At 35.9% G+C, this 22,539-nt stretch overlaps 1 protein-coding gene and 3 pseudogenes across 1 annotated transcript; 3 read left to right on the forward strand and 1 right to left on the reverse strand.

Moving 5' to 3' along the window:
* The first annotated feature begins 794 nt into the window (after positions 1 to 794).
* Positions 795 to 1,289, forward strand: LOC128162604 (zinc finger protein 235-like; annotated as a pseudogene).
* A 9,360-nt stretch (positions 1,290 to 10,649) lies between these two features.
* Positions 10,650 to 13,699, reverse strand: LOC128162582 (uncharacterized). The gene is made up of 2 exons (XM_052825828.1): positions 13,565 to 13,699; positions 10,650 to 13,302 (listed from the first exon to the last, which is right to left on the reverse strand). Exon 2 carries the CDS (start codon positions 13,264 to 13,266, stop codon positions 11,602 to 11,604), a length of 1,665 nt encoding a protein of 554 aa, XP_052681788.1. The 5' UTR covers positions 13,267 to 13,302; positions 13,565 to 13,699; the 3' UTR covers positions 10,650 to 11,601.
* Positions 13,700 to 14,719: 1,020 nt separating this feature from the next.
* Positions 14,720 to 16,939, forward strand: LOC128162597 (THO complex subunit 3-like; annotated as a pseudogene).
* A 4,197-nt stretch (positions 16,940 to 21,136) lies between these two features.
* On the forward strand, positions 21,137 to 22,190 carry LOC128162594 (zinc finger protein 420-like; annotated as a pseudogene).
* The last annotated feature ends 349 nt before the right edge of the window (positions 22,191 to 22,539 follow it).

Genomic DNA, 22,539 nt, shown 5'->3' on the forward strand with positions numbered 1-22,539 from the left:
CTTTATTTCATCTCCTGTAATTTCGCAAAGTCTATTCTGTATTCGCTGGTAAAAATTTGTGAAAACAATGCACTGTTATGCACAATATCATTTCTTACCGTCTTCTGTACCCCGAATCAAACCAAACAGTTAAACAGCCCAACCCGACAACGAACCCGATTGTAATAATAATACAAAAAAAACCTGCCGATTAAATTTACAACACAATGGTTGACACTATTTTATAGAATTCATTTGTTTGTTAGAAATGATAAAAGGAATGGTACAGGAAAAGGAATGGTACAAGTAACGCACAGTATACTGACTACATACTGACCTCGTTTTTTCAGTTACACACCGAACCCAATAACGAACCCGAACATTAAAAAAATTGGAATATAAAAAATTAATTTTCTCGAAAATATGTCAATCAGACGCTACAAAAGTGTAAACTTGATCTGTAGTTTGACATTTTGAAGCTGTTCAGCAAGTTTCATATTATTCATCAAATGCATAAAGAAAAAAAGTGTGGAAAACTGAAGTGGGACAGACAGACGGACTGACGGACGGACAAACGGACGGACGGACAGACGGACTGACGGACGCAGTGGAAAGCTATAGTCCCCTCCGGTGAAACCGGTAGGGGACTAATAATATAAATCATCTTCTTCACTAACTAAGTTTGGAAATTCATGAATGAAAGTACCTATAATTGTCATCACATAGCAACAGTTCAGCCAGCCTGTACCAAGCTTCAATAACTTCCAAGTTCTCTGCATGATGACATCACCGTCGACAACTTGGCTTCTGATTTCATGGATGTGGTATTTGAAATCGGATACCACAGCCTCAATGACAATGCCGCCATCAATTCCAGTGGCTCCGTTTCTCCCAACTCCAGTGCTACGGAGCAACTGAAACAGAGGTTTGTTGAGAATTCCAGCATGAAAAACGAGTGTTCTAACTTTGACGATCTGTGTGTGTACGAGTCCATTATGGATAGTTGTTCAAAACCCTGTGACATTTAAGAGGCCAATAACGTGTTGTCTGCTGTCATTGTGTCATCTGCCGTCAAGTTTAAACCCACCAAACACCAGTGTCCTGTGAGCGGGAAGACCTACAGAGGAAACACCAACTTGAACTATCACATGGCTACCCAAACCGGCATCCGGCCTCACAAATGTTCCATCTGCGGCAAGTCCTTTACCCAGAAGTCCACTCTGCGCACACACTTCCAAATTCACACTGGCGAGAAACCTTACAAGTGCAGGACCTGTACCGTGCATTTGCGGACTGCTCCACCTGCATGAAGCACGAGCGGACCCACAGCGGGGAGAAGCCTTTCGCATGCCCAGAGTGTGGAAAGTGTTTCGCCCAATCCAGAAATATGCTCCGACATCGGCAGACACACAGGAAAAACTGAAATTCCACAAAAAGTGCTTATATATTATAGAATACATTAAAAAAGTGCCAATATTCACATTCTGAATTCCTTGTGTTGTTTTTTATAAAGTTTGTTATTACTGCATTAAATCGGTATTGTTCATTATTTCAATGTATATGTATTGCATTATGTTTCATGTATTTTAACATGTGGAATGTTCATGTAAATGTATATTAGTACATTGTACTGTACTGTTATGTATTTTGTAAAAAAAAACCATCATTTCAACATTTTCATTTACCGGTATTAAAAAAATAAAAATAAATGTTCTATTCATACATTAACAGTTGTTGGTTTCTTTGTAAAGCATGCAGAAACACTTTTTTGAAACAACATTCAAGTAAAACGGATATTTATTTTTACAAAAGAAATTAAGACTTAAAAAATGTACATTTTCAATATTAGTGAACATTTTAAATAAAAGTAAAAACTATGAGAAATTTTGAAAAAAAAAATCCATTATTAGAATGAAACAAATTCATTTGAATGTGACATTTATCCATACAGATCTACCCTCGGCCAAGAATTATACCTAGACCCTCTACGGGTTCACTGCACACTGAGGGGTTCTTATACCATTGTACTTTTGTGCAGTCAATCTTCGAGTTATGCGCCCTTTAATGTTTAGTAATTTAATATGCGGTCTTCAAGATTAATGTTTGAAAACATTAAAGGCCTATATTTGATATGGGCCTTTAATGGCCCTATAAAATGAACATCATCAATTTACAGTGTGATGATCTTTGCTTCCTTTGTCAGATATACATGTGAAGTATTTTCATAATTTTCATTTTGATTCATAAGATCCGTATTTTGAAAAATGACATAAAAGATTTTTCTTTTCCCACCATTTTTGCATTTTAGCGTTAAACGGCTTTTTTTCAAGCAGTTTTGTTTTACTGAAGACATCGAGCGATTGCTTGAAAAATAGTATTATCATAATTATATAGTTCTTTGACAAAAAGAAACTTAATACATGACTGTGTATATATATTACTGTGGGAGGATCCGTATTTGGGGGGGGGGGTGGCGTCGATCTTTCAATATATGTAAATGCTTTCTGTTTCAGATCGGGGGTGGGGGGGGGGGGTGGAGGCGTTCGTTTTTCAAAATGTCAAAAAAGTAAATTGAATTTATTTTAAAATAAATTATGGTACTCCCTTGGTGTTTCTACCGCGTCTGTTATGTGTTTATAACACTTTTAGTGCGTTGACAGCCATCGGACACAACTATATACAAATATAACTGTCTATAACAGCAGAAACCTGCATGTAAGCGGGTATGACAATTCTGTTGTGTTTGCAAATATTCTAAGACTTTACATGACGTGATATTTACATTGAGTGTATAATTTCCCTTACGATTGAAATGGAGATCTGCGGTGTTCATTTTGTCTGCACCGCTTGGCGTGTTTTAGGACCGACAACATTTGAAATAAAAAAAAATTGCGTGCCATTTTTTTCTGATGTTACCAGCTCGTAAATAATTTCAAATTAATGTTAACGGTCTTTTTGTGATCCAACCTTTATAGAGTAATGTCTTGAAATAAACAGTGAAATTGAAGTTAAAGGTGTACTTCGCTTGAAACCTCGTCATTTTTAACTTGTTATGACGCAAGGAATAAATAGCTACGCTCTATACTGAAATTCCAAGGTCTTGTTTAAATTATCCTACTTCCTGACCTCTTATATGTTTTTAAATTAATGTTAACGGTCCTTTTGTGGGCCCGTATTTTCAGGTTAATGTCTTCTTCTAAATTCACGAATTATCTCTAAAGTAGTTTTACTAAAATCGTTTCAAATAAATACAATTTTTTTCAAGCTGTTGAAAAGTGATCCCGAGTATAAGTTTCAGGAATTCTCTCTCTTCAATTTTAAGTTTTGCTTGATAACATTAATGATTTATGATAAAGGGTACATTGTAAGAACTCAGTATCCTGTTATCAAACCAGTGGCGTAAGAAGCAAATTGAAAGTGGAGGGGGGGGGGGGGCTAGACTAATCCTCAGAAATCTTGAAAAGCAAAAAACAAAAAAACTTATTCCCAAAACCATGAAAAATTAATCCTAATCCGTGGTGGGGGGGGGGGGGTAGTTTACCTATAGGCCTAGTTCACCAAAAAAAAATTTACCTGCCAAATTGGGGGGGGGGGGGGGGGCGGCCTGGTATACTTATGACTCCAACTTCTTCTCAATATTTTCATCTTTTCAAGGTAAATTTAGGAACATTTCTCTTTGCTGCGAGAAAAAGTAGGGGGGGGGGGCTGAACCCTCTCTGATGCTATGTGTCTAATGCTTAGGGCTAAGCCCCCCCCCCCCCCCCCGGTTCCGACGCATATGCAAACGGTGTAAATAAAACTAAGATGACGACCATTTGATTCTGACTGTGGGGGGGGGGGGGTTAGTATTTATATAGACAAGCATTTACTTCCATTTATTCTTGGGTCTAAATTCTGAATAAATAAGTTAACAAGAGACATTCACAGAGAATTCAGTGTCCTTTCTGTCAGATGTTGTTCCTACATGTAGCTAAAGATTATTCAAATGTACCAGAACGGAATACATATACACTGTACTGGTCCTTAAAAAAAATAACATATCTAATTTGAACAGCCCCTGTTTTACGTACATTTGCTCGTCTCAGAGGAATGAATAATTATAAATTCTCTCATGTTTCTAGAGCTATGGCGATAATGTTTTTAATGAGTTCTGTGAATTCGAATTAGACTATTAAAATGAACATTGCATTTAAAACACACATATGATTGAATAACATTTTCGTTTGTTTAAAGTTCGACTATAGAAATAACTTGCTTGTGTAGATAAGTGATATTTGGCCCATACGTTGAAAGTTACACGTATATCACAATATCTTGGTTTTATCGCAATAACAAATTTAAACCTGTACGCATTACTTTGATTATCATCTAAAAATCAACATAAATAACTTTAAATTGATTGTAAAATATCTCTCTCTGTCTGTCTCAATTAACAAAATGTCTGCATACTCTCTCTCTCTCTCTCAGGTAAATCCCTTATATGATGTGAGTCAATATCAATACACTTATCATCTATCAACACAGAAATGCTGGCGTGTATCTAGAGTGTGGGAGTTCCATATCTCTCTCTCTCTCTCTCTCTCTCTCTCTCTCTCTCTCTCTCTCTCTCTCTCTCTCTCTCTCTCTCTCTCTCTCTCTCTCTGTTCGGTACTTTCAAATGGAGACGATATCATAATACGCATTTGATGTTTTACAATGTGCCGTTATAAATACTTAAACTTGGACAATTAATGGCTTCTATGACTGTCACCACAACCAGCTAACTGTTGTTTTAAGAATTTAAGGATGAAAGATTTGGGGATATTGTTTGCAAAATAATAGCGGTTGGTATAATCATTTATTTCTAAAAGTATTGAACAGGAAAAAAAACCAATGATTGTAAATCAACATCATATCTATTTCGAAAGTAGAATTGTTCATAAAATAGGGGGGTGGGAGTTTTAATTAGGTTCACATAATAAATAATATAATAATCATAGTGCTTACAGCTATTGCACCACAATCGTTATTGCATTACATTAATGAGTAAACTTAATCAGATAGAACATACAACACTATATAAATAGTGCTTGTTTGGGAGGGTAACAGTTGAAATTGACACCCCTCCAAAACCATTGTCAAGCGTTTAAGATATACTACATTTTTATAGGAATGACTTGAATTTTACAGCGTACCTTACGCGCTTAATTTACGCGCATGTAACAATTCATTATGTTAAACCCGTTGCCAAGTAAGTTGCTAACGCTGATGGTAATAGAACCGATTAATAACTGCGAGTTAACCAATCAGATTTCAGTATTTAAAATGAAAGTATAATAAATAAATGAAGATGGTTCACCCCTACCCACCCCGCACGTAAAGAGTTTTTAGCTCACCTGAACCGAAGGTTCAAGTGAGCTTTTCTGATCACCCGTTGTCCGTCGTCCGTCCGTCCGTCCGTCTGTCTGTCCGTCCGTCTGTAAACTTTTCACATTTTCAACTTCTTCTCAAAAACCACTGGGCCAAATTTAACCAAATTTGGTACAAAGCATCCTTATGGAAAGGGGGTTATAAATTGTTAAAATAAAGGGCACATCCCTTTTCAAAAGGGAGATAATTGCAAAACAGTAAGTATAGGGTGCATGTTTTTAAAAATCTTCTTCTCAAGAACCACTGCACCAGAAATGCCAATATTTACACAAAAGCTTGTATATATAGTGAAGATTCTAAATTGTAAAAATCGTGACCCTCGGACCAAAACTGGGGCCCCAGGCGGGGTTCAAAGTTTAACATAGAAATACATAGGAAAATGTTTAAAAAATCTTCTTCTCAAGAACCACTGCACCAGAAATGCCAAAATTTACACAAAAGCTTTCATATATAGTGAAGATTCTAAATTGTAAAAATCGTGACCCTCGGACCAAAACTGGGGCCCCAGGCGGGGTTTAAAGTTTAACATAGAACTACATATGAAAAATGTTTAAAAATTTTCTTCTCAAGAAATGTAATGTTACAAGGAACTGCTGTTCAGGTGAGCGATGTGAGCGATCTTGTTTACCTATAACTCTAAAATAAATCTTGCTTACCAAAAACTTATTATTGCCAAAAAAATAAAATTCCTTATCCATGGGGGGGGGGGGGGGGGGGGGGGGGTTGTGTACCTATAACTGCAGTTTTCAATATTACTTTTAATATTTCCTTATTTTCATTTCAATTCGGAAATGACGGGTCTGACCGATCGCCGATGATATGTGCCTGGATGGTTAGGTCTTAAACTTTGCCCCCCCCCCCCCCCAAAAAAAAAGAGGGCGCTAAGCCCCCTAGCCCCCCCCCCCCCGGTTATGTAACACATATTATAGTAGTTAATAAATATGTACGTGCATGGTGTTTGAACTACTTTTGATTAAAAAATAAACCCACATTTTTATTTTAAACCTGGTAAATTAAAACATTGATAACACAGACTATCATAAGGTAACTATTTGTAATTTTTTTCAGCACAGCTAGTTTTTTTTTTTTTTATGACATTAATGTGTTGCATTTCAATTTTTTAATTTGGGGTCCTTTCTTAAACTTGGAATTTTATACATGTAGTCAAATAATCAAAATGCGTTGATATTATTATTTTCAATACAATTCATTTTTTTCATTCGGGCCTGCAAAATGTAACCTCAAATTTAAATTATGATACACAATATGCAGGCATCTGACGTTCTAAAATTTTCTCAGGTGGCCGTGTTACACATATCTTTAGTGAATGTGCGTGTGTTATGTACACTTTTATTTTGATCAGAGTGTGTAATAGAGTCATTCTTTTCGAATAATTTTAGTGGCTCTGAAAAGAGCCGTTTCTCATAATTCATGATACTGGTTGATAGGACGGTAGCTGTGAAATCTTTGGACCATGGCATCTCCATCCTCTTCCTCTTCTTCTGAGTCACGCCTGACTTGTTGCATCTCCTGAGCTTTGATCATGGCGTATTCGTAGTAAACGTTGCGTAGACCCTCGATTGCCGCCGGGCGCAGGCGTAGAGAGTACCGAAAGGAACGTCGAACGGAAGCATGCGCCATTCGGTATCGTCTGCTGGCGGAGGAAAGTTTCTTGTTGAGCATCGCAATCTGGAGGCAGGCTTTCTTGAAGAAAATTTCAGAGTGGTCTAATTTCTTGGCTAACTGCATCACGTTGGCGGAAGACATTCTGCTTTTGTTGTCAACTCTCTTTGGAATAATATGGTTTTTTGTGTCGACGGTTTTTATAAGGATTTTGTCGGGGTTCCTTTGATAAGGCTTCCTCTTATGAGCGGTCTGAAATACCGCGACAAATGGCGCCGATGTCGGCATTGCGTTCCGTATCAAAGCCGCTATCTTATCTGTCTCGGAAACACTTTATAAAAAGGTTTTTAACAATGTCACAATGCACCGCCACAATCTTGAGATAAATTCTGATTTTTAGGGTAAAAAATGGTAAAGCAAGTTCTTAGTGTATTTTCATTCAGGATATGACCGAAAAAGTTATTTCAAAGTGAAACCATATAAAGTATTATTTTTAAGAACAAAAATTAAAACAAGGACTGAAGATATGGCCTAAAATTTGAAACCATCGAAATAATTTAAATTTTGCAAGCTAGATCTGTAAAAATTGTCAAGTGTTATATAGAACACTATTATTTTCTTTAATTGGATTCTGTATAAGACTACGAATTATACTTTTAATATTACATGTAATTTACATAAGTAGTTCCATTGATTTCTATATAGGTTTTAAGTTTGAAAATATATTTCATACTTGTTGTTAAAACAACTTGTTTTACAATTATGCAACAAGAAAGTTCTAATTCTGTTGTTATAAAAGCAAAATTTTAAGAATAAATTTTTCATTTTATTTGTTATATTTCCATAGAAAATCAGTAAAATGCATACAAAGTCCCTAATAAACTTAATCGATTTTCCTAAGAAATAGAAAAAAATACTAATGTATTTTATCATGTATAAACCTGTGGGTTTTTTTTAGCGATGCTGCTTAAGTTAAGTTTATGTATATTTTTTTTTCATTTTCCACATGTTTACTCAGTAAAACAAACACTGAATGTTGAAAGGGACTACTTTACATTGATAAAATATCGATAGTTTTTTTTTAAATGCTTAGTAGCTCTAATACAAATGTAGTTACATTCAATTACAGTCTTCCTATATTCCACGGGAGAAACTTGTTTTGGGGGGGGGGGGGGGGTAAGGGGCGCAGTTCGGTGTTTTTTTTCTCAAAACATTGTACCTTGTCTACGGCAAATCTTATCATTCTAGGTCTGTTCCCGTTATGTAACGTTTACGCTATATACGCGTATAGCTTGCTTTATATTTCATATTTTGGAAAGAAAGATAAATGATGGGGGACCTAAAAAAATATCAATCCACCCGTAATCAATTTCAATGACGTACTGGTAATTGAACTGTATATCTTTACCCCCCCCCCATCAAACTCAGTTACAACCGAGTTAATCATCTGTCTTGGCAGAACACCCAAACCTCCTCTGTGTAACATTGATGTTCGCGACTTTTGGTTTTTTTTAATCACCCCAAATTAAATATTTTCGTTTTACCCTACAAATTACCCAAAACATACTACGTCTAAAATCAATATAAATGTAACTTTTAGTAGTCATGGTAATGCGCGGATCTAGACGAGAGTCGAAGCCCCCCCCCCCCCCCCCCCCCCCGAAAAATTCAACCTTATTTAATTCACAAAGTAAAATATCGACGAAACCAGGCCTATAATCCTTCTCCAAACAAAGTACCCCCCCCTCCCCGCCCTGGGAAATTATCTGAACCCGCACATGATCGATAGGATTCTCATTCCAGGGGCGTCGGAAAGCATTTCATATTGCATGGGGCGGCGAATTTGATAGAAAATAAGGTGGGGCGGGGAGTGAACCGGATTTGACTTAAAATGATGATATTCTACGATATGTACCTTATATAAAATTATAATATAATTAACATATTATATTGTAGTAGATAAATACTAAATATTAGTATTAACTGTAGTAGACAAATACTTAAATAGAACAGCGCTTTGTACTATAATTAATATGCTCATACATTGTAATATTCTCCTGAATGTAGCCTAGTCACGGTAGAATTGCCTAAGGGAGTTAAGGGTGAGGGACTGCATTCTTTGCGAGTGGAGGGGGGGGGGGGGTACATTTCAAGTCGGTTTCGTAATACAGAGACCAGTCGTCTGGATGATGCTCTTAGTATGCAAAGATGATTTGCATTTGTTTCTACTTCCTTCAAGGGGTTGTAATGGTCGAATGTGAAGGTACTGTACACACAGCACTCTTGAGTCCCGTTCTTGTTGGAAGCTTCTGCCTTTCCATGCAGGTCTCTGCTCCTGATGACACTGAAAGCCATTTCAGCTGTTTTGCAAAATTTATTGAAGTAGTCTGTGGGAAGCTTTCTCTCAGTCTGCTCTACTGCAGTACAGTATGTAAAAACTGTTCACTTAGCACAGGAATGACAATATCCATGTTGTTTAAATGATGAAGTTGCCTCCCTTTGACTAGATGCCAACATCTAGTAGATCTTTTAATAATGATGTAATTTTTAAATTTTATATACATACTGGCTTATACATCATTCCAATTATTTTGATACAAGTTAAATGCATGGATTTTAATCTATGTTTCATAATCCCAGATTACACATAGTGAATTAAATGTAGTTATTAATAAATGGTCTAAATTTTGCAAAAGTAATTGAGCATAATTTTTTTTAAATTATGTCAGTTTACAAAATGTTTTGTTTCACTCTAAGGTGCCCACTACCAAGAAGATAATGGTGCCCCCAGTCACTAGACTGTTTCTTCCTCTCTGATGCTGACGGTGGATTGTTGACCAGTTCCGTCATTTCAGGAGACAATTAAAATTTTGTATGCACAAGGTATAATTCACAAAGCTTGCATTAATGCAGCCTTGTTGTGCGGCAGAGAATTTGATTTAAGGCCATAGGAATGCCCTCTCTCAAATGTTTGCATGATTCAAATAGAGCGTAAAAATTATCTCCCAATTATATTAACTGCAGGGGTTTAGAGAAATGGAAATATTAGTAAAATATTTGTTTAATCATCATCCTTCCATATTCCATTTAATTCATTAGAATATATTCTTGCTAATTTGTACTCAATCCAGAATTAATAATTTTGCATCTTAAATTGACATTTAATGATCAGTCATTTTAGCATCTCTACCTGAAATTTGGGTAAAATCCAGCCTTTTTTAAAAGCTTATGTATCTTAAAACAAGCACTTTTTTCATATTTCACATGTATTTTACTTGTTACAGTCATCAAATAGCAGTCAAATCATCTCGGATATCGCTGTCAGCCCACACTCATTACTGCACGTGCTGAGAGGGAGAGAGAGAGCGTCATACTTCACTGCTCCACTAACCACAGATAGGCAGTATAACTGCTGCTTCAACAAAGACACATTGGTACCGGTACTTATATGTACAAACTCTGTACTTTTATTTGATATATAATATAATTCCTCTCCCTCTTCTACCGGTAAATTAAATTACTTGTTAGCATGACAATTGGACAACTGCTGACCCTGCAGGTGCCACTGTTCTGACGCCATCGTGTGATTGATGTCAAATTTAAAAGGCTGATGAACAATACATTGATTTCTTTGTTTAAAGTTTTATTTAAAAAAATAATCATAAAGCATTCATAAGCAGTGTCATGTATATCTTTGTTAATATACTCATTGTCTAAATACATTTTTAAAATCTACTAATCAGTTAAGAAAAATCTCACAGATAAAAACACACAGGGACAAAATATTCCACAAAAGGATTCTATTAAGTTAGAACAGAAGATACAAGGTTAGCAGGAAATCAAACATCTACTCTAATTGTAAAGGTTTAAAGGTAAGTCACAACAATTGTCTCATTGGATATGAATTCTGACTGGGTTAATATACTGGTATCACTCCTCTATATAAGTAATGGGCCTCAGTCCCTTTGTGGCCTCGCTCCATTGCTGGTAAAGAATTGAGTGTTACCTGTCTGTTAACTCATTATGTGTAATTAAAACATGTCACACAGAGTTTGCTGATAACCACATGTAACAAATACAGTCCATTCATTCTAATGTAACAAACACAGATTATAGACACAGTAAAACAGTCACTTTATATACATGTAATAGAAAAAGGAGTTAGTTTATATGTAATATACATGTACATAGAATTACTTGATATATACATGTGATACATAAACACAGTTTGTTTACATACAGTAAATAAACAATGTCAGTTGTTTTGAGATGTAATATCAAGATTAAAGAACAATTTGTTTACATACAAACATATGATAATTATATAAACAAATACAGATTGAAGAAATGGAATGATTAACTCACAACATGACAACCTAACACAGATACAGTTAGACAGTCTGTGTACATCTTGTAGACACGGTCAGTTTATGTGTGATACATTAAATTATCCACACACAGCGTGTTTACATCTGATACACACCGTATGATGACATGTAATGTGTATAGTTTGTTTACATTATATCTACACACAGTATGTAATATAGACTTATACGCTTTGTTTACATATAATTGATACAGTTAGTTGATTTACATGTAATATTGGATTTTCTTCACTTCACCTGTTTCCTCAGCCACAAAGAGGTTGTCTCTGGTGTCCACACATAAATCACATGGACGCTGTAAATGACAGTTGTCGATGTAGCGGAGGAACTGTCCGTCCTGATCCAGGATGTGGATACGGTGGTTGTATGGGTCTGTTGTCAGGATCCGACCCTGGCTGTCTGTTGTGATGCCGAGTGGATAGAATGATTCCTTGGTAGTAGAGTGAGGACCAGTGTAGGTAAACTGGAGTTTCCCGGCCTGATTGACCACCACTACTGCACAGGCTCTATAGTCTGACACACAGATATCTAGGTTCCTGTTCTCACTGATGTATTTATAACTACCAGATGAATAGAGAGGTTGTCCTTTGTCATCGTACTGAATACTTTGTTTCTCTGTGGAGCCAGAGTAACGCAGAACTTTTGTTTGTTTTCTATCATCACTGTCCATGACAACCAGGAGGTCACCAGAGGAGGTACTACAGACACTGTAAGGTATCCACCCCTGTAGTCTGATCACTGTCTGTATCTGTGTATTCTTCACTATGTTCACAGTTCTATCACTGTAATCAGTATAAACTAGATCCCCACTCCTTGTCACTGCTATGTCCGGTGGATTGTTCCCTGACTTGGTTTGGATGGACTTCACTTGTTCCCCCCGGAGGTTGTAGAGGTTCATCATGCTGTCCCTACCACGCGTCCAGATCTCTGTATCATTCACACACATCACACCATATAGATAATCATACTCTGTGTCTATAGCTGTGATGACCCGGGGTACATCCATCAGTGACCGGTCTGGGGGAGAGGACTCGGCTCCCTGGGGCGGCATGCTGTAGACTTGTTCCTCTGTTGTAAAAGATAATGCTGACAGAGAACCAAACTGTTCAATCAGCTGATCTGTGTGGATTTCCTGAGGCCTAAACTTTGGTAAGGACACTTTGAGTTTAGGAGGCAATCTTCTGAATTCAGCGTTCCTGGATTTGTACTCAGAGACAAGGCAGACATCTTTGGAGTTCAGTAACTTCTTCAGTTCAGCAATGGTCTGTGTGATTTCAGAAATGGTGTGTGTGATTTCATCTTCCTGTTTATTCAGGACAACCAGGTGTTTGGATTCCATTTCCTCCACGTTAGATTTCAGGTTTGTGATAATGGTGTCTATTTCTCTGTGCCAGACTACTCCTTGTTTGTCGATTGCTGTTGTCAATTTCCGGGAGTTTTTACTCAGATCAGCTTTCTGCACTGGGATGTTGGATGCAATATCTTTGTATTTAGGATAAATGAATTTTTCTAATTCTTGCAAATCTTTTTGTAAAATTTCTGTTTTGTTTTCAAAGCTTTGGAAAATATCAACTTGTTTATGTCCTAAATGTTTTCCAGAAGAAATACACTTTGCACAAATAGGAATGTCACATTGTTCACAATGGAGTTCACATTGTTTGGTGGGGTGTTTCCTACATTTAGGATTGTTCAAAGTGGTTAGATATTGTTTAAGTGGCACCACATTATGAACTTTAGAGGAATCAGAGAAATGTGTCTCTACACAGTTTCCACACAGATGTATGTGACAAACTTCACAGTACATGGGGGCCATAGAGTACTGACACAGTGTGCAGCGTACAACATCCTGGGCACTGTTCCAGGGGTCCATGGTTAGGGAACCCTTGTAACTATAGGGGAACTAAACCTGAAAAGTAAATTCAGTATGTATATGATGTATACATGTATTATCTTGGTTTGATTAATGTGTACTTATATTTAAGATTCAGATATATTCTATTTCATGGATAAAATTTATATCTGTGTAGAGTCATGCATGTACAAGTATTTTTTTTTTATTTTTCATGACTGATTACAAAAAAGGATGAATTTAAACATAAGAAAATTTTTGTCTAAACGATTTTCGACTATTTAGAAAGCACAATAAGAAAGTGGATTATAAAAATTACCTAATGTTACCCCATTGGTAAACTTCAGGTCTTCACGATCCAACATGGCGGGCGTCAGGTGTTTATTCTTTCTGGTCGGTTGCTACCTGTGCAAGATCACGTGAATGAATTTAATGCCAGGTAGTAATTTGTGCTTGTGTATGTGTTGGTCCAGAATCCAGGTCACCCATTGTTGGGAGGTTTAAATAGATCTGACATTTTTATCACTATTAGGTAATTTGTTCATATTTTTATTATGAGAAAAATATATAACTTCTGGTGCCTGTGTGCTGAACATATTCAATTCAGCTTTAAAATGTAAGCTATTTTTAGTTTTAAATTCTTATGACTAGAGATCTTTTTCTGAAATCGACATTTCTCTATAAACTGATAAAAGCTGGTGTGGTGTAATGGTGCACACATTCCTTTGGGAATGAAGAGTGGGTTCAAATCTGATCATCAGCATACAAATGTAGAGACTGATACAAATGCATGTTAACTAAATGTGTAATGGTTGAATAATTAATGTAGAAAAAATACAGTTCTTAAAGGTTGCATGGTCATGAATTTTTTTAATCTACATGTAGCAGTACGATGCGTCCCAATCATCACCGTACAATTATTTGGGGGGGGGGGGGGCTAGACTTATCAGAAATCTAGAAACCAGAAGTTACGTCTACATGTAACTTGCAACAAAAATGGAAAAAAAAAATGATCAACATTATGCAAATTTGCATTACCCATATTTTAAAAAAGCATTTTTAAAATCATGATAATTTACTTATAGAAAACAGATTATTTTTGAAATTAAATACAGGTGAATTTTGTCTATTTATCTGTTCTAGTACATGTATAATACTAAAATGAATTTTCAATAATGCCAGAATTGATGACTTTACTATGGTAGAGAGCAGAAATTTAGAATCTGAAACACAGTAATTATAAAGAAATTAAAACAACGGTAAGACTTCAGCAAGACTTTCATTAGGAATTGTTAAGTCAGCGATATGGCACGTGGGCCTCAGAGGCCTGTACAACAGAGCGGGTGTTTGCGAGCGCTCGCCAAAATTCCCTATACCCGCAACACAAATTTTGGCGAGCGCTAGCGGGCGCTCTCTTCTGGTTTCCGGAACTTTTCAATCCACTCGGTAGGTTTTTATTCTACAAAATCCAAAGATGGCGACTTACATTGAAAACATGCGAAAACATTTTCAGCAAAACAAGAGAATACGAGAGCACACGGCACACGACTCCAAAGTTCACTCTGTGGCGTGGAGCTGTGACGGACGGCGCTTGGCCTCGGGGTCCTTTGACAAAACTGTTAGCGTTTTCCAGCTAGACAATGACAGAGACCGAATGGTAGGCTGCTGGAGTGTTGCACTGTAAACATGGCTTAGGCAAAATAATTCCGAATTATTGGTGTCAAAACACCGTATTTCACTGAAAGTTCACGTCAAAAAATGGCTGATGCAAAAAAATTCCGGAATTCTCCTTTGAATTTGGGGCGTATCCGCACGTCACAGGAGCTGCTTTTTATGAGATGAAAAACAATGTGTAGGAGTTCTAACTATCCCAGTTTTGTAATAAATCGAGGTCATTTAATTTAATTTTGATGCGTGTTGTTCCAGAGGGGGGTGAAAAGGCCCGGGCTTGATTTTCAAGCACATGTGTAACTTTGAGGTAAACAAAGTCTCATGCCTTGCGGGATGCACGTGTGTATTTTGCAAGAAAATTGTAAATGAAGTGTTGTTTAAAAAGATGTCAAGGGGATTTTTCCGAGAAATTCGTTTTGAATTTTTAATCTGTATCTAAAGTTGTGCAATTTTGGTAAGAATATATTAGTAAAATTTAAAACTGTAGTGACACTATAGGCCTATATTCTTTTTAAATGAGGATGTTTTTTTTTGACATGCTTGTTGCATAGTTTAACACAAAAATCTACTGAATGATTTTTGTCAATTTTGAGATAGTAAGGTTATAAAAAATGGAACTGGAAAACTGGGTTGTTTTAGCATGATGTCAATTATGTACAAGGATATATCATGCTCAAAGTTAATGTTGGAAAACAACTTAAAGATCTGTTTATGCATCTAAACTATTTAAATTAAGGTTGTATGGGACACTTCCATATTGTGACGTATTGTTTATCGAAATAAACAATAAAATGAAGTGTAATTTTATAAGTAAATTCTTTCCCAATATTGTAACCTAACAGCGTAGCTCAGTGGGTTAGAGGGTTTACTACAAATCTGTAAGTCATGAGTTCAAATCCTGCTGGGTGTTTTACATTTTTTACCTCTTCAAATATTTTTAAAGGCTATTTTTTGATTAAATATTGTAAAATTTTAAAATTCTACGCTAGTGAAAGTATTCTAATTAGAATTACAATGCATGTATACTTTAATCCACATTAATATCGGCAGGTGTCCCATACCATCTTAATATTTTTTCAAACATTGATTAGTCTGACAATTATTTTTGGGTCTGTCTACAAACTCTTTAGGTCAAAGATTGCACATTTCGTGGACATAGCGACAGTGTTGACCAGCTGTGTTGGCATCCAAAGAATCCGGATCAGTTGGTGACAGCTAGTGGAGACAAGACAATACGAATCTGGGACGCCCGGACCAATCGTTCTGTGACCACTGTCAATACTTAAGGTAAAACAACTGTTGATTCCATGACCCAGGAATCATTGAGCTGTAGACACTGTCAATACTTACTTTAATGTAAAGCAGCCGTTAACATGGTTAATACAAATGTACAGGGACTTTTGGACACTTCAATAAATGTATGTGAAATTCCATTGATTTTTGATAATATTGTTATACATAACTGTAAATCAATATTTAAGGTGAAAACATAAACATCTGCTGGTCACCAGATGGCAGCACTATAGCTGTGGGCAACAAAGACGATCTAATTAACATTTATTGATGTCAGAAGTCACAGGTCAAAGGCCGATTGAGGTCAATGAGATCTGTTGGAACAATGACGGGGACCTGTTCTTCCTGACGAGTAGGGAAGGCAGCATAAACATACTGAGGTAGTTTTTAACCGGGTTTTCCAACGGAAAAATCCGGTTATTAAAATGGTGAAAATGGCGGGCGGCTGACAAAAGGGTACCCTCATTGTACGGATAACTCCTCCTACAGTTTTCAAGATAAGAAGTTGTTCTTTTGCATATCAATTGCACATATATCAGAAGTGTGCATATTGGTAGGATTTTGAATTCTAATAATTTATCAAAAAAATACCAGTTTTTGAACTTAGTCATTTTTTGGCAAAATATTGCATATAGGGTAACCTCATTGTACGGATAACTCCTTCTACAGTTCTCAAGATAGGAAGTTGTTCTTTTGCAGATCAATTGTACTTATATTAGAGGTGTGCATCTTGCTAGGATTTTGATTTCTGATTATTTATGAAAAAAAACTAGGTTTTGAACTTAGTCATATTTTTTGGCAAAATGTTGCATATAGGGTACTCCAGTTCACTGGATACGGGTTGACATTGATTATGGATACAGTTCACATAAAAGAAAACCCGGTTTGCTGTCACATTGACAGCTTTTCACTTGTTAGACAGATCATTAGATGGAGCACAATACATTGCAGTAAAAGGAAGTATTAGTTAACAAATGGTTAGGTAATTGATTGCTATTACAGCTCAATGTAACGCAAAGTTTTTCATATTAATTGTGCATATTTATTTTACTCAATATCTTGTGCAGAAATTTGGTAATTTTAAATTAACAGAATCGTTCCGTGCAAGAAACGAACCGTACCGTTCACAAAACGAAACGTACCGTTCACAAAGCGTACCGTACCGTTCACAAAACGAAACGTACCGTTCACAAAGCGAACCGTACCGTTCACAAAACGAACCGTACCGTTCACAAAGCGAACCGTACCGTTCAAAAAGCGTAACGAACCGAACCGTGCAACTGGTGTAGTAGCACGTTTCAGGGTCTGTACCCAGATTTTAAACTCCAGTACATCCTGAATGCTCACCCTCCTAACTGTATCTGTATTGAGTTTGACCCCAAGGGAAAGTACTTTGCCACCGGTAGTGCGGACGCCTTAATCAGTATTTGGGATGTAGCAGAGCTAGCCTGAATTAGGACCCTCTCCAGATATTAATAGTTGTGCACAATATATTACATTTAAGATTCACTTCACAAGTACTGTACATTTTGTTGCCTGTACATTTAAAAATGGTGTTATTTCAGATCTACTACCAGCAAAATGTCTCTGTATATATATTTATGTATGATAAGATTTAGAAAATGTATAGCTTTTTGAATTCTAAAGCTTAATAAAGATTCACTGATATCACGTTTAATATGTAGTTTATGCATTTTATATGACATTGTTCAACATGCCCAAGAAATCATATATAAGCAATGAAATTTGGTCTCTGTTTCTTAGAAGAATTTATAACATTTGCAACCATCTTTTTATCATATAAACTCTAATTATTAGGGATCTCTTATTTTGGTCGAATGATATTTCTGTTTTATTGCAATTACTGAAAAAACAGGCCAGTCTGAGCTTCAGCCATGATGGCAAAATGTGGCCTCAGCATCAGAAGATCTGATTATAGACATAGCAGAGGTCGACTCGGGTACGAATGTTATACATGTGTACCGTATTTTTCGAAAATTAGGTCGATACGGTTAATTGGGCGAAGGAGGCCGTTTTTAACCAAAAAATAAAAAATAGTATAAATAGGTCGACTTCGAAGAATTGGTCGAAAAATTACTGCTAGTTCCAATGAATAAATGGTTTAAACCAATAACGTTATCATATAGTAGCCTTTAATCTTATTTCACAGTTTTAAACAAAAGGGAAATAAAATGTATTTCTTGAAAACATCGTAAGAAAATATCTGAAATTGCATCAAAATTTTTAAACCAATTAATTCAGTACGGCCGATTTTAATTTAAGATCGTTTTTATTACTTCCCTGCCATGTGTACAAACTGGTGTTAACCGGGGGATAGTAACCTAGCCTGGAGGCATGACTACGGTAGCACATGCCACCCTGTGTCTCTGTGTGACTTTTTTACTGTGTATATACACATGAGTCAACCTGATCTTATTGAAGCCTGCGGGCATGAGTAGCACGTGCCGAGAGTTCAACTGTGTATTTATAACAAAGTAAGCGCTACCCAAACTGATTTCAGAGACACCTGGCTAAAATTTCATCGAAAGTTTTATGTTGAATATACAGAAAAAAACTTGTTCATGTATTCTTTTATGAAAACAAATTGGTTTTTTTCTTATTTCTTTCCCCCGTAATTACCCTTTGTACGGTTCTCATTTTACTTTTACCGCGCGAAATCGATTTCCTGTTTATCGTAAGCACACGTCGGATCAAAATGCATGACAGCATGTAATAATGATCGAAAAATGATTCAGTCAGTGATCTAAGTAAGAAATATAAGAAGAAATAAATCAATTTACATTTAATTTTGTTTAAATGACCTAAATTACTACAGTATATTGATTAAAATCCATACGATTTTTACACAGTATTATAGTAAACACTTATGATTTTATTGGAGGGTTGCATTAATTTTTGCAAAATTTCATATCAAATTTTCCAACAACAAAAAAAAACATAAATTGGGCGAAGCTATGAATAGGGCGAGGTTCACGTGTCAGGAGAAAAAAGTAACGACCTAATTTCCGAAAAATACGGTAATAGATGTAATATGTGTGGTATGTTTATGTGTAACGCCATTTTACGTGCTTGAGTAAGTCATATCAGTGTAAAAAAAATGTAAATCCCTACATGTACCGGTAGTAGTATTTATCAATTAACATCATGAATACATGTACTTGGTGTTTTATGAAAGTTTAAAAAACCCGAAATAGCATTCTGATATCTGCAATAATGATTACTAGTTATCAGCTGGGTTTATCAGTCCTCCTTCTGTTGAAATATTCATACAAATTCCTGACTTGAACATGCATGCAAATGCATGCTTTACCCCCCTTCATCATTTTCTCTTTTTATTGATACATAGATATTGTAACAAGAGAGAGAGAGAGAGAGAGAGAGAGAGAGAGAGAGAGAGAGAGAGAGAGGCTTACAGATAATAGCAATTTTCTTTTAATAGCTGTTTATAGATACACATGCAGTTAGTTTCATAGAAAGCATGCCTACACTGTGGTCTATTTCTATATGTGTGTTTACAGTGTCACTGGTGGAGGCCGTTTACCTGGAATACGCCCGTCTACTGGCCAACCTAGGACTGAGGGCACCTGCCGAGTTCTACTGTCAGAATGCCGGCGATAAGGGGAGGCAATTCAAAGAGGAAGTTCGCATTCTCTTTAACTAAAATGTCTACCATGTCTGTGAATGATGGAAAGACGAGACATAAATGTATGAACTGTCAATGATTAAGAGAAAGTGAAATGATTGTCCATGTTAATTGACAGGGATAAAGAGAATATTTTCAATGAACGGTAAAAAAAGAACAGGTAAAATGATGGCATTGTTTCTAACTTTTATTCCAGTGAACACAATGAAAAGGCATGAAACAATTTTTTTTTGCATGTATTCTTGATTTATTATTTCTTCAAAGCAACAAAAAAATAATAGATTGATCATTTAGTCATTATTTTTTCATTTAATTGCATTTACTATTTACAAAATTCTCTAAAAGAAAAGAAAAGCTATGATAACCTTAAATTCCTTCCATCATAGTATTTTAATGATATTGTTATAAAAAATGATTTACAGTAAGCACTTGATTTGCAGCCAACGTTGTAACTTTCTGACAAAAAAGCCTTCCCCTTTCCACTGTAGTATCAATGCTTTGATTTTTTGTTTCTAAATATAATTGACTGCCTTTCATGAGAAAAGGGCCCTATCTTTTGACGTCACAATGCTCAGAAAACGATGTCAAAGTACATGTAGCGGCATTGTAAACGCATTTTTTTTTATTTTTAGTTTCTATTTTTTTCTGCGTCTGCGTTGTGTTTTTTGAATAGCATTGATACCTAAAAAGTAATATCGTTAAATATGCCTTAACATTTTCATGCGAAAGGTTGATAAAAAAGAATGAATATTTCTCTTATTGAAAATAAACTCATGTATGTCATTTTTTCAATGCCCAAACTTGTGGAATCATAGGCATCGAATTCGATCATCTTTATCTATGTTTGTTACATGTTTGCTTATATCCTTTATTTTCGAAATTGTAAGATATCTAGAATTGTAGATAATTATTATTCTACTTCAAATAATTAGGGATGATAAAAGAAAGTATAGATTGAAGAAAAAAACCTAATCAAAACAAAATTTGACGTTCGTGACGTCGTGACGTTTTTTCGACGAGCTACGTCAAAGTCTTGTTAACTTACTAAAATTGTCAGAACATGCTTAAAACACACAAAATCTTGGATATCTTTGTATATTTGTATTCAAAAAGAATTGACTAATCGGAATTGGCAAAAAGTAAGTTTGTGAAAGTTTGACCTTAAGGGCCCCTTTTCTCGTGATTTGAACGTTTTATTATGTTTATTTGAACATTCATGTTAAACCAAATTTAATGGTTTCTATTTATTAATTGGTTTTTTTTTCTTAATAACATCTTACCACCTAAGGTCCAGGGGATGTTCTATTGATACACCAATCAAAATGATATTCGAATTTATTAGAATATCATAGCAAAATGGTTTTGAATTTTGAATATTTTTCTGCATTATACACATTACTCTGAGACTTCGTAAAGAAAAGCAAATATACATGTAATTGCCATGATGTAGCTTAGAAGTTCAAAGAAGGCCACAAGCAACATTTCAAACTAACTGTATTTAGCCTAAATTACTAAAACTCCCTGATGAATTTACTCTTGACTACCTGGCTTCTGATTTCATGGATGAGGAGTTCGACAGTGGATATTACAGCTTCAGTGACAATGCCTCCATCAATTCCAGTGGCTCCATTTCTCCTAACTCCAGTTTAAGGAGCAACTGCAACAGAGGATTCTTGAGGATGCCAGCATGAAAAACGAGTGTTCTTACCGGTATTTCGATGATCTATGTGTTTTCGAGTCCATCATGGATAGTTGTTCAAAACCCTTTGACATTTTAGAGGCCAAGACCATGTCGTCTGCTGAAATTGTGTCGTCTGCCATCAACTTTAAACCCACCAAACACCAGTGTCCTGTGTGTGGGAAGACCTACGGAGGAAACACCAAGTTGAACTATCACATGGCTACCTACACCGGCATCCGGCCTCACAAATGTTCCATCTGCGACAAGGCCTTTACCCAGAAGTCCATTCTGCGCACACACTTCCGGATTCACACAGGTGAGAAACCGTACAAGTGCAGGACCTCCACCAGCATGAAGCATGAACGAACCCACAGCTGGGAGAAGCTCTACGCATGCCCAGAGTGTGGAAAGTGTTTCACCCAATCCGGAAATATGCTCCGACATCGGCATACACTCCAGAAAAAACTGAAATTCGATAAAAAGTGCTTATACATTATAGAATACATTCAAGAAAGTGCCAATATTCATACATGTTGAAACTATTGTGTTGTTTTTCATTCAGCGTTTGTTATTACTGCATGAAATCAGTATTGTTCATTATTTCAATGTATATGAATTGCATTATGTTTTTTTTATTTTAACATGTAGACTGTTTATGTAAATGTATATAGTACATGTACATGTACTTGTGTTTGACTGTTATGTATTTTGTAAAAAACGTCATTTCAAGATTTTTTATTATTTGAAAAATTAATGTTGTATTTATACAATGATAGTTGTTGGTTTATTTTGTAAAAGAGGAAAACACAAAAATGCATGCCTTTTTTCTGATTTAAATTTAAAAACAAGAAATTGAATTAACATGGAGTTGCCCCACCCCCCCCCCCCCCACTTTTATCTGACCATCTGACCATCTGAGTATCTGACTACACAATCGATGCATATTTCGCTTTACTTGAAACTGCATCATTTTTAACTTGTTATA

The sequence above is a fragment of the Crassostrea angulata genome, chromosome 9 (assembly GCF_025612915.1).
Source record: "Crassostrea angulata isolate pt1a10 chromosome 9, ASM2561291v2, whole genome shotgun sequence".
Classification (NCBI taxonomy): domain Eukaryota; kingdom Metazoa; phylum Mollusca; class Bivalvia; order Ostreida; family Ostreidae; genus Magallana; species Magallana angulata.

Excerpts from the sequence above, each read along its gene's own strand:
- LOC128162582 (XM_052825828.1), bottom strand. The coding sequence starts at position 13,266 with ATGGACCCCTGGAACAGTGCCCAGGATGTTGTACGCTGCACACTGTGT.